Here is a 16,012-nt window from a genome sequence, read left to right as displayed (position 1 = left end):
AAGGAAATTCACCCAAATATCTGGGTAACAGGGCACAGAAGTACTTTCTCCTCACGCTTTAAAAGTATTTGTCTACGAGAAAGAGCTTCCTTGAAAACCATAAACTCAGAAAAATGCTTAAAAATTCAAGGTAGTTGGCAACAGGGGAACATAGCTGACTCCTGCTGGGTCATGAGGTCAGTAGCTCACTGTGTGTCTTGAAAGAGGTGACCTATCTCTTCCTACTTGGGGAAAGAACTGCGGTGCGCCCCAACAGTGAGTGCTCACATCTGCCTAGAACATGGCTTCAAGGATCCCAGTTTTTCCTTCCTGATAGTTCCCAGTTTCTCTCTCATCCTGAGACTACAGATGCACCAGGCTGACAGCAGGGCCCCTGACCTCAAGGAGAAGAAAGGAAGTAGGAAGGAGCAAGGCGTGGTCAGAAGTGCTCCAGGCAGGCAGCTCCGGAAGTGGGCAGATCAGGTCAGTGGGGTGGGGGTAGGGGGGGTGAGAGGGGGACAGCAGGTGGATATAGAGAGGCAGATAGAGGCTGGAGGTTAGGGAGCAGGCCAGCTCTAGTTGGGAGATCGCTGCCTCCACGATGAATCTCCACTGATGAGAAAACCCCATGTCTAGGATAGCTGGGCGCTCTGAGTGCATCTCCCCGACCCCCAAACAAAGCTTTATCCTTCGAGAGAAAGAGGTGAGGGTGTTCTGAAATGAGAAAAGGTTAGAGACGGGGGAGGGAAGCGGGCAGATTTTATGCTCTGGTGACAAATGAGATTGCTATTTGTTGAAACCTTTTCCCAAGGCAGATGGAGATATGTCAGGCTGTAGGGGAGTACACGCTTATTATCAAATGAAAAAGGGAAATGGGAAATCGAGGGCTCGGGTTAAGACAATGAACACACAGTAACAGGGAACGGCCTTCCCAGGCAGGGGCTGAAAATGAAGTAACCGACAGGGACTGAGATGTGGAAATGCTTCCAAAAGATAAAAGCTACGCAAACACAGGTGGACTGGTGCTTCATCTCCTGGGCTCCTGGGAGTTCAGGGGGACAGGGCCTCAACCTTTAAAACTCCAACAGAAATCCTTAGGGTTTTGTTTTGTTTTTTAATACAAAATTCCATCCTTTTCACAATTTCTGAAAAATACATGTCTTGAACCTCTAACTAATAACTAATTCTTTAACCCTATGGTTTGCACTCAGGGTCCCTGAGGTAAATAAAGATGCCAATATATATTAATGAGCTGGTGACTGGAGAAGGGATGAACTCTGAGTGGGATCCTAGGGCGTCTCCTGGGGAGCCGGATCAGCTGTCCTGCCACCTACCATCTCGGGCAAGTCGCTCTATCCCTCTGCTTATGTTAACTCAGCCATGAAACAAGATAAAAACACCTTCCTGTCAGTCCTCAGTGCGTACTGGACAAGAGGTTCTGTGGGGTGCTTACAATGGGGTCTGCCACAAAGCAGAACCCCCAAACTGCTGCTATTCCTACATGTGTGCACACCTAACCAAACGGTGAGAGCAGGGTGGGCCCTGGGAAGGGGTAGCCTGGGGGCCCCAGGAGAGAGAGCTCCAGGAAGGCTCTGGTGAGGTTAGGCTTATGTTAGGAAGATGACAGACGAAACCTGGTGTGGCCCATGTCCACTGAGATGAGGGACTGGGCTGGAAGAACTGCGGGATTTGATGTCCAGAGATCTAATCATATTATAAAACAGGGATTAATGGTTGCCACAAAGCAGGGTTGGGAAGGGGTGTCTCTGAATCGAAGGCATTAGAATGTTCCAGAGTAGCTTCCCAGCCTCTGATACAGTGTTGTTTTTTAAATAAGCACTCAAGTGACAGTCCTATTTTCAGAGAGACCTCCACTGAACTCTCTCAAACTTGACATGCAGGGTGAGAAATACTTCTATCCATCACACAGTGGGGTGGGGGGTGGGGGGTGGGAGGAAGGTGGGGTCAGTTTGAAAGGGAAGACTTCTGACTTGACTATGCCAAGGCAATCGACAGGTTAGACAGCCCCTCCCCATGAAGAGAGGGAGGGGTGGACTCCACAAAGACCCCATCACCACAGGTCAACAGCTCAGCAAATCCTCATAGCTCCTGCACCTCGCTACCACAGATCCCCATGGGGAAACCAGCCATGCAGACAAATACTATATCAGTCAGCCTTCTCCCTCCTTGATCTCTTCTCCAGCACAGCCCTGAGTTAGGGGCCGCCCTTAGCACCGAAGATGCTCCCAACCCAATCCCTGATGGACCCAGACACAAATGCTCAACTCACTTCTTCAACCACTCCACAATGTCCTCAGCCGTGGACCCGTAGTTCTCATACTGGAACAGGAACCGCCCTTTCCTGTGAAAGGCAGAGAGGCAAAGAGGCTCAGCGAGGGGCACCAGTACCATCAGGGGGCAGCACACTCCAGAAGAGATCGGGAGACTTACTCAAAATAGCAGATGGTAGGGTAGCCGCGCACGTTGTACTCCTCCTTGATGTTCTCGAACTCTGAGGGGTAGACGTTCATCCCAGCCAGGACCTGAAAGGACAAAGAGACTGGTCTCCAACCATGCATGGCCTGGCCAGGTGTCACACTGGGAGACTGGAAGTGTGCAACCAGGCTGAACCAGCCCAAACAACAATGGAGAGCTTTGGAAAAGTCAGGCATCTGGGTTCAAGGGCTACGCCCCAGATGGCTGTTCCCCAAGAATGTAGGAAGTCTGGCCTGGTTCTTCCTCCCATACCCATAGTTCCAGAATCAAGACTCAGACTCTATGCTCTTGTCTGACTAGATCATAACTTAGATGGACCCATTTAATTCTAATCTTCATGCTGCCACATGGCTGCTTACCTGTTCTCAGGTACTGTGTGTCCATCTGGTCACATCTTCCCCAGTGAATCTCCTCTATCTGCTCTATCCCAGAAGTCCTTCTGTCTCCCAGATGTCCCTCCCACCTTCTATTCTACCCTTTCCTATAGGCTGTAGAATTTTTACTGACAATTGAGATGCATCTTTCTAGGTTGCAGAACAGTGGCTTTTGGACACACTGAGCCTCTCTGCAAGGGCCTTGGATGGCTTCCTGGATGTCCCGTGTCCTGTCTTCAGGTTGCCCACCTAGCCTTGATAGAGAAATCTCAGACTCCATTTCTCATATGTGGGTATGGAGACCATGGTTCTCATTATACATAAGAGACAAGGTATCCACAGGCCTGCACAACCTCTCCCCACTCCTGAACTTGCCATGTGACCCCTCTCCTTCTCCTTGCAAGGCCGATACCCTGAAATGGAATGGAAAGCCTGGGTAGCTGTGTAACTGTAATTGTCACAGTGCTAAGAACAACCCAGAATGCAGTGTCTCCTGAGATGCCTTACCCGCTGGACTAGGTGCTACAACATTGAGTCTATCCATCCTCGGGACAGAATGTTGTTGAATGGCAAGACACAGGAAGGCTGCTTACAGGACAGAGCAATACAGAGGAGAAGGGAGAGAGCATAAAAGGTAATCCAGGCAGCTAAACATCACCGAATCTAACATCCGGACACATAGAAAGAAAACGGAGCCTGGTGACTCCGGTTGGCAATGAACTTGATCCTAGCATTTGTATCCATTACAAGCTGTGTGGCTCCTGGAAAGACACTCGGGTTCCCTGCGGCTCCTTGTTCAAAAAGAGCAGGTGATGGGACTATTGCAGACCTCTTAAGGGACAGAAGGTGACAAGCCAGGTCAAAAATTTTGAACACAAATTGTGTTCCATGACACCAAAGCCCTTATTTCCTACAAGCTTTGATTGTCCTGATGTGCTTGCCGACTGTCTTGAGCCCCAGAAGCATCCCAGTGTATCTTCCCAAGTGTTTTAAATACCTAGCTTAGTGCCTGGCATACAGCAGACACATAATAAGTGCTTGCTGATCCATCAGGCTTTCCCCATCAATCCGTTTGGGGGATGCTGTAAGAACACAAGGGGAACAAGCCTGAAGCGGAACTGAGCAGGAGCCCTGGAGCCCTCTAAAGCCACTGTGCTGGCTCCAGATTGACTAGGTCTGGTCCAGTAATATTTGTCGACTTCAAGGATCTCCTTCACGTCAGTGCACATTTGCCACAAGACTAACAGCACACATCCTCGTCTTTCGGTGAATCGCTTCTCCACACCAAACTCTACAATCCTACTGAACACAGGCGGAACTCCAACTCTGTACTCAGCCCATATGCTCCCTGTCTCCATTCTGAGTCCTACTCTCTTACAAATCTCTTAATTGTACACCTGCTAGGCTCTACATCTTTTTTTCTTAACCAAGGAAGGAGACAGTCTAAGATTTCTGCACAGGAAGGAAGTTGGCCTGTCTGCCTACTCAGACACCTTGCAAAGCATGTATAATCTTTCTCCTACTCCCTCCCCTCTTTGTCCTCCCCCTTCTCCTCCCCCTCCTCTTCCTCCTCCTCCTTCTTCCCCTTCCTCTCCCACCACCACTACCACTACCACCACCAGAGGCTTGGAGTAGTAGGCACCATGGGCTCTGGACAGGCCCTGGGCTGCGGTCAAAGCTCCCCTCCTAGCCTACACATTTTCCTCGACAGGGCTCAGGAGCCTCTCTTGCACCTTAGTTTCCTCATCTGCAGCAACTAACACTTTGATGATTAAGAGGCAACCCAAGTAAGATCTGTTTAAACTCAAGATGGATTCGGTGTTTTTGTTAATATTACAAAGTTGATAATCTGCTCCCATTTCCAAAGCACACATTGTCTGGGCATTCTGGTCCCCAACTGATTGCTGAAGATGCCTATTCCCTACTGTGTGGCTACCATTAAAGATTCATTCCTCCATTTAGACAAAAAACAATCTCAACTCCCAGGTAGCCTTTTGAAAACACCTATGCTCTGGGTATCATTTAATCTCAAGATTCCATAGCACTTCTGGGTCATTTGGGTGACAATGAGTAGTTAATGAAGGATGAGTGTTTGTGTGTGGTTACACTCGAATGCACTGTGAGAAAGGGTCTCTCACTGTGCAGCTCTGTCTATCCTGCAATTAACTACATAGACCAGACTGGCCTTGAACCCAAGATTCTCCTGCCTCTGTCTTGCTGCCACTGCACCTAGCAAGATGTATACTTTTGGAGCAATGTGTGGAAACACTTTTAGAGTTAGTTTTTGAAGTCAAAAGGGAAAAACAGCTGCTCCCAGTACAAGAAGATGAAGAGGCCACAGCTTCTAGTGAACATGCAGTTGGTATGCCCAACAGGCTGTTCTTTGTGTTTAATCCTTGGCTAGGAACAATCACAGAAGCTGCACAGTGGCAAAGTTCATAAGCTACTGCTTCAAGCAGGGTCAGATGGCCAAGGGCAATGAAGCAAGGCAGGACATGCTCCCCTGACCCACTCCCTGTTTCTAGCTAGCTGGACTGAGGAATAAAGAGAACCAGAAGAGAGAAGGCTATAAGAAAGTTAGCCAGAGTCACTGTGGAAAAGGCTTTAGTTGCCGATGCACTTGGGATTCCATTCAGGTGTGGCAGAGAATTACTGAGGTCAGAGAAAGCATTACCAGCCAGCTGCATTTCTGTGACAGTCAATCCTCAGTATCCACTGGAACTGGAAAAAAACACCAGGTCTTGGGATTCTTGTCTCTTCTATGAAAGGGAGTAGCATTTGCATATACCCTATAGATATTCTTTCATACGCTCCAAATTATCTCCCAAACAGAAGACAATGCAGATGCTAAGCAGCTATGATAGTATATGGCTTAAAGGATAAAGAAAAAAAAGTCTGTACATATTCAATGCAGAAGCATTTCCCCCCAAAATATCTTAGATCCTGTGATGGTTCATATAAGCTTGGCCCAGGGAGTGACCCTATTAGGAGGTATGGCCTTGTTGGAGTAGGTGTGTTACTGTGGGTGTGGGCTTAAGACCCTCATCCTAGTTGCCTGGAAGTTAGTCTTCTACTAGCAGCCTTCAGACGAAGATGTAAAACTCTCAGCTCCTCCTGCACCATATCTGCCTAGATGCTGCTATGTTTCTGCCTTGATGATAATGGACTGAACCTCTGAGCTTGTAAGTCAACCCCAATTAAATGTTGTCTTTTATAAAACTTGTATTGGTCATGGTGTCTGTTCATTGCAGTAAAACCCTAACTAAGACAGATCCACTATTGGCTGAACCCACAGATGTAGAACCCCAGAATACACAGGGTGAATGAGCAGGACAGGACAGGTTGTCAGGGAAGAACTGTAGGCTAGGGGCACCTGTCAGTAGCCTTCAGTAAACACCTAGGTGGCCAAGCAGAGCCTGATCCAAGATGGTGGATGTAGACTAAACAATGAATGTGAGAAGGTATGTTTGCCGAGGTGCAGGTTGCACTACTGAGGAGCCAGGCAGCTCAGTAATGGCCTGAAGAAGGGTTACTCACCGACCGTTAGGCAGAGAGAAGCTGAGTTTTATTTTAAACACTGCATTCAGGTAGAGAGGGAGAATCAGACTGTAATGCTGTGTAAGCTATCATTCATGTGTTTCTGGAGCTTGGGAGATGAGCTTGTGCGGAAGCAAGGGCACAGAGGAGATCATGAGGGAACTAAAGCAAGACAAGGAGAGGACAGGCATGGTCTGTGCCCTGCAGAGAGAACGCAGGCCTTGGAGGTACCTCCTCCTAGAGGGCCTGAAGAATGGATGCAGAGCAGTTAGAAGGAGGTAGCTGCCATTGCTCCATAGCTCATACATTTGCTCCTCACAACCCAGTGGGCTAGCATCCTCCTCATCCCCATTCCAGAGCTAGATCAATGGAGGATCCAAGGCTCAGAAGCTCACTCAAGAACTCCCAGCTAGGCAACGAGTGAGCGCCAGCACCAAGCCTGACCTATGTAAGTCTCTTACCAGGCCTGCTCCACTTTGGTTTCACATCCACTCTGGCCCATTGTGGCCAAGGTTAACAAGAGACTGGAGACGATGAAGGGCATGGATAGGGGCAAGGCCAGGAGGGGGAGCACACCCCAGGAGGGGGAGCACGCCAGGAGGGGGAGCAGCTGAACCAGGGAGCAGCTCAGTTCTTGTCGATTAGTTAGCAGCAGGGGGGACTGATGCCCGTGACTCACCACCACTCAAAGACAGTACCGAAGGGTCAGATTTGAGTTTGGAAAGTGGCAAAGGCCACATAGCCCTGCTGACCTGGTGTGACATCCTGTATGACATCATCAGGTTGGACACTTCCCAAGCTCTGTAGCAGAAGGCAACTTCTGACCCTTACCACAGGCACAGCCAGCCAAGGAACTCAAAGATGACAGAGATGGAGAGGAAGGAGGCTGCATGCTCTAGACCACTGGGTTTTAGCAGTGGGGAGGGCAAGCCCCCTGATTCCTGAGGTGAACAGTCTCTATCAGCACCGATATGCTCTGTGCACAAAGGCAGAAATCAATCACCGCCTCTGGGTTGCTCAGTCCTCCAGTCCTGTGTCTGGCTTCTGGGAAGGTTCCACTATACACTGAGTCCCAGCCCAGAAGCCAGGGCTCTTTCCACTTGAAGGGACAAAATGTTACAAAAGTTGCTTTCCTAATAAACTAAAGTAGAAATGGAACAAAACAAACCTCAAGCAAGAAAACAAGAAAGGAAATGTGAGTTTATAGGCAGATGCCCTGGGCAGAGGTAACTCACACATGGCCTTCACTCTGCCGCCGCTTAATTCAAGAGCAAGCTTCCCACTTATTGATAATGTCACTGACCAGAGGTTCTCAACCATCCTAACGCTGCAACCCTTAATACAGTTCCTCATGCTATGGTGACCCCCAACCATAAAATTATTTTTGTTGCTACTTCATAACTATGATTCTGTCACTGTTAGGAATTGTAATAGGTCTGTGATTTCTGATTATCTTAGCTACGTTTTTACTGCTGTGAGCAGATACCATGACCAAGGCAACTCTTAATAGGACATTTAATTGGGGCTGGCTTACAGGTTCAGAGGTTCAGTCCATTATCATCAAGGCAGGATCATGGCAGCATCCAGGCAGGCATGGTGCAGGAGGAGCTGAGAGTTCTACATCTTCATCTGAAGGCTGCTAGCAGAGTACTGGCTTCTAGGCAGCTAGGATGAGGGTCCTAAATCCCACACCTACAGTGACACACCTACTCCAACAAGGCCACACCTGGTCAGACAGGGCTATACCTTCTAATAGTGCCACTTCCTGGGCCAAGTATATACAATGGTCTTAGGTTACCCTCTAAAAGGGTCATTTGACACCTCACCCAGGGGTTGTGACCCACAGGTTCAGAACCTCAGGTCATGGGTAGAACTATAATGGGCAACTTTAGATCTCTAGCTTGGGCTCAGGAAGGAAGAACAGGTCTCCTGAATACAAGTACACTTCAGGGCCAACTTAACAGAACACCCTGGTATAAGCCCTTGGCCAAGGCAAAGTCCCTTACCTACAAGCTTCCTTCTTACTGTGCACCTGAACTTAATAACCAATACTCTGGATTCCTTTAAATGATAATGTGACATGATGTAGAAACAGAGGTGGGCCTGTGTGCGGGGTATAGACAAGTCCTGTGGCAGAGTGGCAGGGCCCTGGGGAGACACTGAGGTGGACAGTGGGGGCAGTATCTGAGGAAGGTTCAGAAGGTACCTATGGCTGAACCTGGCTGGGGGTAATTCATATTCTGATTTGAGGCTTGAAGTATTTATTTGACAGTTCCACAGAGTTTGGAAGTCGAACTGAGCAGTTCGAAGGGTACACGGGCACAGGCAAGGAGAGCATGGTGGGTAATTAAGTCTTTTCTCCGGGCTAAATCATCTTAAAATATGGTATCTATTGAGGCCCCAAAAATGTGCAGTGAAATTTCCCTAGAGTGATATATATGTACCTCAAGGCCAAACATCTTCAGGCAAGCTACTAAAAATTCATTAGTGAGAAGCAAGTAGGACCCGGTGTTGCCCCAGAATGAGGTCACGGAGAAAAAAATGGTTCCTGTAAATCAGCCCTGCAGCCCGATTGCAGGCAATCCCCCTGTCTCCGTGATGCAGCTTACATTGACTTTGAACTAATCCCCACTTAATTTGATCCATAAAGATTGGGATGCTGTTTCAAGACTTCAGATCTCCTATAATGGGATGTGGGCCAGACTCATTGAGATGGCTCCTCTGATAACCTTCTCTGAACAGTGTATAGATTTTTCCATGCTCCTAAGAGCAGCAGATGCTCTGTTTGCTGCCACCAAAAACACTACTTATAGTTAAGTGCAGAAATGGACAAACATACCAGAGAAGCAGTCAAAGCAGGGTAGGTATCTGCACACCTTCTTCTATAACAGTCAAGAGCTAGAAGCAACTCAAATGTCCGCTGAACACTAAACAGATAAGCCATGGGTGTATGTACACCCATGTGTATATTACACAGCTAGTGTGTGTGCATAAGTGTATATTACACAGATTTAAAGAGGAAATGATGTCATGGGCTATAATATGGGCAGATTGGAAGGCATCACGCTAAGCAAAATATGCCAGTTACAAATGATGAATATTGCATGAGTTCACTTTAACAAGCGAATCTAACCTCAAAATCATAGAAACAGAAAGATATATATGAAGGGTAAGGGTGAGGAGCAAAGGGGAAGCTCTTGTTGAGAGTAAGGTTTCAGCTTTATAAGATGAAGACTCAGAGATCTGTTTCACAACAACGGAAACATACTCAGATCTGTACAAGTATGTGTAACTGAGACAGTTAGCTTAACAAGTGTGCTCCTTACTCGGCCTAGGAGATGGGCAGACTCCTGGCAGAGGACACGCAGGTGGGAGGGAGCCCTCCGTGGTGGAACTCAGCACATTTCTCCCTCTCAGCTGAATGCCCACATCAGTACCAGCCTGCTTGTTCTGGCTTCTTTGAAGAACTGCTTCCCTAATGGTTTCTCTTCCTGTGTCCCCTAAAAGTAGGCTTCCCTGGGACCCACTGGCCTCTCTACGCGTCTCCTTCCTTCTTTGGGGCCTGTCTACAGTCCTGGTTCTGCAGCTCTGGGCCTGTTTGCTGCTTCCTGCCTCCCCACCCCTAACACAGCCGCAGACCTAGAGCAAGCATGATCTCCGTGAACCTGCTCTGAAACCATGTATGGCTCTGTTCCAGTGTTCCCCTAGTACCACCAACCCCCTTCTTTGCCAATGGACCCCCAGCAACTACTACATTCACGTTGGACCCCAATGCCTAAAATGCCAGACTTCAGATGTTCTGCCCTTGCTCCTCGGCCCTGATTTGGTGACTCCCCCACGTGTCATCACCGGCCTTTGACAGGTACCAAACACTCCTGCTCTGCAAACACTGTGCGGTTAGTTCTCCACCTTCACAGAACAGGTCTCAGAAGCAACCTGGGCCCAATTCAGAACACCACAGAGCCTCACTTACAATGTGGCCTCGCACTTGGGTGGCAGCCTTCTGGAAATGTGGCATGATCCTCTTGCACATACTGCACCCTGTTACAGGCAGAAGAAAAAAGCAAACCCAGTTATAATGATGGCGGACCCTGAGCTCCCCAAACCCCCAGTCCTCAAACCAAGCCAGCACCACCCGCAAACATCTCCACCATCTCCCATTCCCATATATTGGGAAACTCAGGGCCATCCTGGGCCCTGTGGAACCCAATGAGATAGAAAGCAAAGACCTGGTTGCCAAAGAATTTACAGGCACAAAACACGATGGAGTCCCTACTGTCTGCGTGGATCTCCTATGAGATGAGCAAAGGTATCAGCGAGTGCACAAAGCCCACAATGTCCCAGCATGGCTGAACAGCTTCACAGCCACGCACCGAGCCAGGACAGATGCTGAGTGCAGCCCTCTACACGCACAGCTAAAAGATGCCCTTCTTAGCCAGTCAGGGATGGCAAATGAACCAGAGTCAAATGCCATTAGAAAGGAAAAATTGTGTCTATGAGTACAATGACTTTCGGGACTTTCATGCCTCTTTTCTCTTCCATTTACAAGCATAATTAAGCAATGAACTGGAGGCAGTCCCAGCCTGAAAGGTGCTGGCTCCTGCAGGTGGGGAGAGCACCGGGCCAGCACTGGGGGCTTAGACGCTAATCTTTACTCTGGCTGCTGATGGCCTTGGCCACCTTACCTCCTTTCTGGGCTGTTTCTCCTGGCAAATGGAGGAGGAAAACAAACCCAGGCCTTCCTGGCTCTGCACAGGAGCCCGTGGCTCTGCCTTCCCAGGTTTCTATGGTCTGAATGGTCATACTCCTTCCTGTCTTGGGGTTGTAGTGCATCCACACCAGCATTGGTAGATTTGTGGCAAACATCCACTGCTGCTTCAGAGCTAGCTTGATACAAACCTGCCCCTTCATCTAAAGCCAAACGAAGAAGGCCACACTTCTGCACTGACCCCACTGGGCATAAGGTCTAGCTCCCTCAGTCACCAGGAATTGTGACATGCCAAGCTGTTACTGTTTCTGTCAGCGAGCCTGCTACAGAGACGCTTTGAGAGGTACTATCTGAAGGCCACAGAAACCAAGGCTGACTGGAACTCTGAGCAGGTGGGTTCTCATCTCCAAGAACAAGGCCATGCCTTGATTGGTGGTAGGCTGGCAAGCTCACACCCGGGAAGGCTGTAGGCCAAGAATCCAGGTGGGAGGGACTTCTCACTTCCCAAAGTGTAGACAGATGTGTGGAGAGAGTAGGGGTGGGAGGGGATCAGAAAGAGGAAGTGAAAGGGGGAGGAGGAGAAAGGGAGAGGAGGGAGGAAAGAGTGTCTGTGTGTCTGTGTGTCCTCTTCCTAGAACTACCCAACCCTTCCTGGCAACAAGTCTATTAGGAGAGACACCCAAGGCAAAAAATTCTGACAGAATACTACAGATGTCCTACAGCCTTCTCTCCCACATTCCTGCCTGACAGATGGGTACCCAGACACAACTCTACCACAGGCTACAAACCCTGAGTGTGTGAAATGGCCCTGGGAAGACAAGTGGCTCTCTTTTGCTGGCTGGTCACCCTGACATAAGTGGCAACGAAAGTGGCGGATGCTGCTGCCCTTGCTGTGGAGACTCCCAAAGGAAGACAAAAGCTGGGCTGTGCTCTAGTGGAAACACCAGCCATTGCCCATGGCAGGGAAAGCAGAAGATGACAGGAGACTCTGTCCAGGGAATAAGGCCCCACCTGCATCTGCCTGCCCCTGCCCCTGCCCCCTGAGGGATATGAGATGCTGGGCAAGTGCATCTCAGAGTCTCTTGGAGGCCATGGACTCTGGCTACGCCCATTTGTGAAGACAGTGCTGCCCCAAGGTACTGAACCACCAAGAGAGTAGGCAGAGCCTGCCCCAGCAGGGGTCACTCGGTGTCCAAGGGGCATCTGAGATGAACACTGGCTACGAGTCAGCTCTCCGTCCACAGTGGGAGAGCTATTTCCACGGGAGTAAAAGGATGTAACACCATTCCGGGGGTGGGGGAGAGGAAGTAAGGAATGCATATGGCGCCTCGCTTCCATTTCACTGCCCACCTGGCCAGGCGGCCATCAGGAGCAAATCTGACCAACGGCCCCCACAGGTGCGGCCTCTCTCCAGCTCTGCCCATCTGTAGCCTACAGCAAATGTACTCCCCAGCTGTCCCAGGGGCAGAGGCCAGCAGTTCTGTGACGAGAAGGTCCTGGGGGATGAGGAAGGATAGGAAACCCCAGGCTATCCCCATTTCCAATATAACTACAAACACAGAGTCATGCTTCCCACCTAAGCCTCTCTTCCTGGGATTCAGCGACAAGGTAGGGAAGAGGGAAGACTGATCGTCACTCTCGAGGCCCCCAAGACGGAGCAGACAGTCTTTTCATTTTCTCATTAATTCAGTGAACAAACATTTACTGAGAAAGCAGCAGGGCCTGGGGACCCAGAGGCCTTGTCACAGCTAAAGGCTCCCAAAGTCTCTGGGTTTATTCATCCACGTGTGATCACGAGATCGGAGTCCTGACAGATTGCCGGGTAAGGAGATGGCTGTGAATCCCATAGTGGGGCCCTAGCAGCTGGGTCGGTCTAGGTGAAGCCTGAGTTGGTTTCACTAAACACACACACATGACAAAAAGGATCTGGGGGTCCCAGGGACCTTGGAGGCTGTCCAATCTGACCCTCCGTGGGAAGTTTAACTTAGCAAGTCGGTTTTCTTCTTCCATTCCCACCACTAATATGCTCGGTGACACCTTTGAGGCTCCCAACCCTCCAGCCTCAGCTTTCTATTATTAAAGACAATCTCTGCAGCAGAGAGCAGCGCGGGCCCACTTCCAGGAAGCCCGAGAGAGTGGGTGGGGCAGATGGCACAAACATCAGGAGGCGAGTGCTAGTGAATGCACTTTTAAAATGATTGATGGAGTTACCGGGAGTCTTGGGTGTCTTGGACCATGGTCCTGGCTCCTGGCACACACTGCCCACCAACACACACACACACACACACACTGCCCACCAACACACACACTGCCCACCAACACACATACACACACACACACAGTGCTACAGTTTCAGTTCATCAGTGTGGTGAATCTTAGAGGTTGAGACAAACCAAAGGAGGCCCACTCCTCCACATGCCAAAGAGGAAGGGTAATTTCCGAAGCAATCTGCAGCTGAATGATTAATCAGGTCCTCAGAAAGGAGGGGAGGAAAACTGCTGAGAGCAGCTAATGAACATTAATAGACGATGAGCCATGGTAAAACTTCAGACATGGTGTGCCTGGGCTCCTCCTATACTCGCAAACACCTCTGAGACCAAGAGGGTTTGGGGAGGAGGTTGGGGCTCGACAGAGACTGTTATGTTGTCATGGTGTACAAAGCACAGGCTCAGTCAGGCAAAGCTGTGAGCCCCACAGCATCTGGCCAGAGGTGCACACAGCACAGAGAACCCGGCAAGGGCCTCTACTCGGAGCTTCCAGGAAGGTGGAAGTTAGGTAGGTTTTCAAGAGTCAACAGAAGCCTGAGGCCACAGTCTATGCCACCCACCCACACCCACACACACACACACACTCAAACTCCTGCACATAACTTCCTCCCACAACTGACAATGTCTCCTGGCTTCCGGAAGGGCACGTGTGGCTCAGAGTCACACAGTCATAGCTCAGAGCCTCACCAGGTTCCAATCATGCTAAGCGTTGGAACTATGAGTCTGTAGCAGGCGTTAGATAGTACTTTCTTAAGATCACGTCTGTTGCTAGTACTTAAATCCGCTGGCTGACCAGCCATAAATGCCACAGATGGCGTGCCAATGTACAGACATGGCTGTGTTCCAATAAAACTTTATTATAAAAACAGAGAGCCATGGAGCCACAGTTTGCTGAACCACAGCAGAGGCTTACGAAGGAAGCAGCAGGCATAGCACACAGTTTTCCAATAAAACAGAATACACTATTCAGCTGGTACAGGACACAGCATGTGGTAAGGGTGAGTATGGTTTTGTGACACAGCCTCAGCTTATTTACATGTAATTTACATCTCTTTATAGTGCTGGCTGGTGATGTAAAATATTTTCAAGTCTGTGAAATGCAGTTAAGAAGTGGGGAAGCCTGTTCTCTGACAAGTGTGGAAACTGAGCCCAGAGAGGTTGAGCTTGGCTCAGCTCCTCTAGCTCCCTGGGAGCCAGCTGGAGTCAGGCCCTGAATCTTCCCCTGCCACCTCAGCTGTCCTAGGTCATTTCTCACAGCCTCTATCATCAGACAGCTATGCAGCCCAAATCCCCAGGTCTGACTTCCTCTTGCCCTGGTCTTACCCTGGTCCCCTGGTCCTGCCAGATGACACCGGCAGTGCTGAGGGAGCCGGTGTCCCAGAGGCAGACTGGCTGGGGATGGGAAGGAGTGGCAAGCCCAAGAGCTCACAGCAAGGTTGCAGCAGCACCTCAGCACACACTGAGACGGAGGGCACGCTCTGCAGGCCCAAGGCCCAGAGGCGCAAGAGGGCACAGCTAACCAGATAAGACTCCCTGTAGTGTTCAGGGTGGAGAGGGCAGGAGGCTGCCAGTTTCAGTGGAAAGAGAGGAAGAGGGCAGCGGGAAGATGGGAGCCCGTCAGAAAGACTAAGAGGCAGGCCTGAGGCAACTCTGGCTGCCCATCAGCAGCAAAGCCGAGGAGAACTCCGGGCCAAGGAGCATTCGCTTACAGGGAGCGTAGAACATCATGAGCAGTGGCTTCTCTTCTTTCTTCAGGAGCCGTCTGAAGTCCTGAGGCACAACGAGACAAAACCAGGGGTCACACACAAGGAGACAGCATGGAAGCTCGGGCCACCTGTGCCCCAGAACCTAGTGAGCAAGGCCGGAGCAAGAGCTGGAGAGATGGCTCAGCGGTTAAGAGTACTGACTGCTCTTCTGGAGGTCCTGAGTTCAAATCCCAGCAATCACACAGTGGCTCACAACCATCTGTAATGAGATCTGATGCCCTCTACTGGGATGTCTAAGGACAGCTACAGTGTCCTCACATATAAATAAATAAATCTTGGAGAAGAAAAAAAAGCTAAAGGCATCAAGTTTTTCCATGAGATCACTGAATAGGCCATCCATCCATTGTGATTTTGAGAGTGATTTTATCCCAGTAAAGGGATCTGTTTTCAGTAAAGGGATCTGCGTGGCCACGGGGATCTGCTGGCTGAAGTAACAGACTCTGAGCCCACACCTGACCATCTCTTTCACAGCTCTACCACCACCGTGAGTGCACGGGTCCACGGTGCCCTGAAGGACATGAGAGGCTGGGCCACAACCCAGGGCATCATAAACAAGATCGTCTGTATTTGTGAATGTTAGGCCAGTGCCTGGCACATTCTTTGAGAACATAAGGTGATCTGTTATAGAACGTGGTAAATATGCAAAGAAAGAGGGGTGCCAGGATGCTTGGAGAGGCCTCTCTCCAATGAGGGCCATCCAAGGGCAAGGAAACGGCGCCGGCTAAGGGCCGCAGCGAGCACCGCCTCGGAGCATGTTTTCATTACAGTAAGTTCCTCTAATCAGCTTTCTCAGAAGAAAATGACAGGCTTTTTCTCTTGAATAATAAGGAAAATAAGAGAAAATTCAAAAATGCATCTTACTGACAGCAACATGGCATTAAGTAA

The 16,012-nt window shown here is 49.7% G+C and overlaps 1 protein-coding gene across 1 annotated transcript in view; it reads right to left on the bottom strand.

The window, feature by feature from the left end:
* Positions 1-16,012, bottom strand: part of Pdia5 (protein disulfide isomerase family A member 5) — an 83,867-nt gene that overhangs the window by 29,970 nt on the left and 37,885 nt on the right. Inside the window, exons 7-10 of the mRNA XM_052158752.1 lie at positions 15,071-15,131; positions 10,360-10,427; positions 2,431-2,522; positions 2,270-2,341 (exon numbers count right to left, since the gene is read on the bottom strand). Coding sequence (XP_052014712.1) covers positions 2,270-2,341; positions 2,431-2,522; positions 10,360-10,427; positions 15,071-15,131 — 293 coding nt within the window. The remainder of the gene's footprint in view (positions 1-2,269; positions 2,342-2,430; positions 2,523-10,359; positions 10,428-15,070; positions 15,132-16,012) is intronic.

Source organism: Apodemus sylvaticus, chromosome 15 (genome assembly GCF_947179515.1).
Source record: "Apodemus sylvaticus chromosome 15, mApoSyl1.1, whole genome shotgun sequence".
Taxonomy (NCBI): Eukaryota; Metazoa; Chordata; class Mammalia; order Rodentia; family Muridae; genus Apodemus; species Apodemus sylvaticus.
Note: the sequence above shows the minus strand (reverse complement) of the source record. Positions and strands in the feature narration are given on the sequence as shown.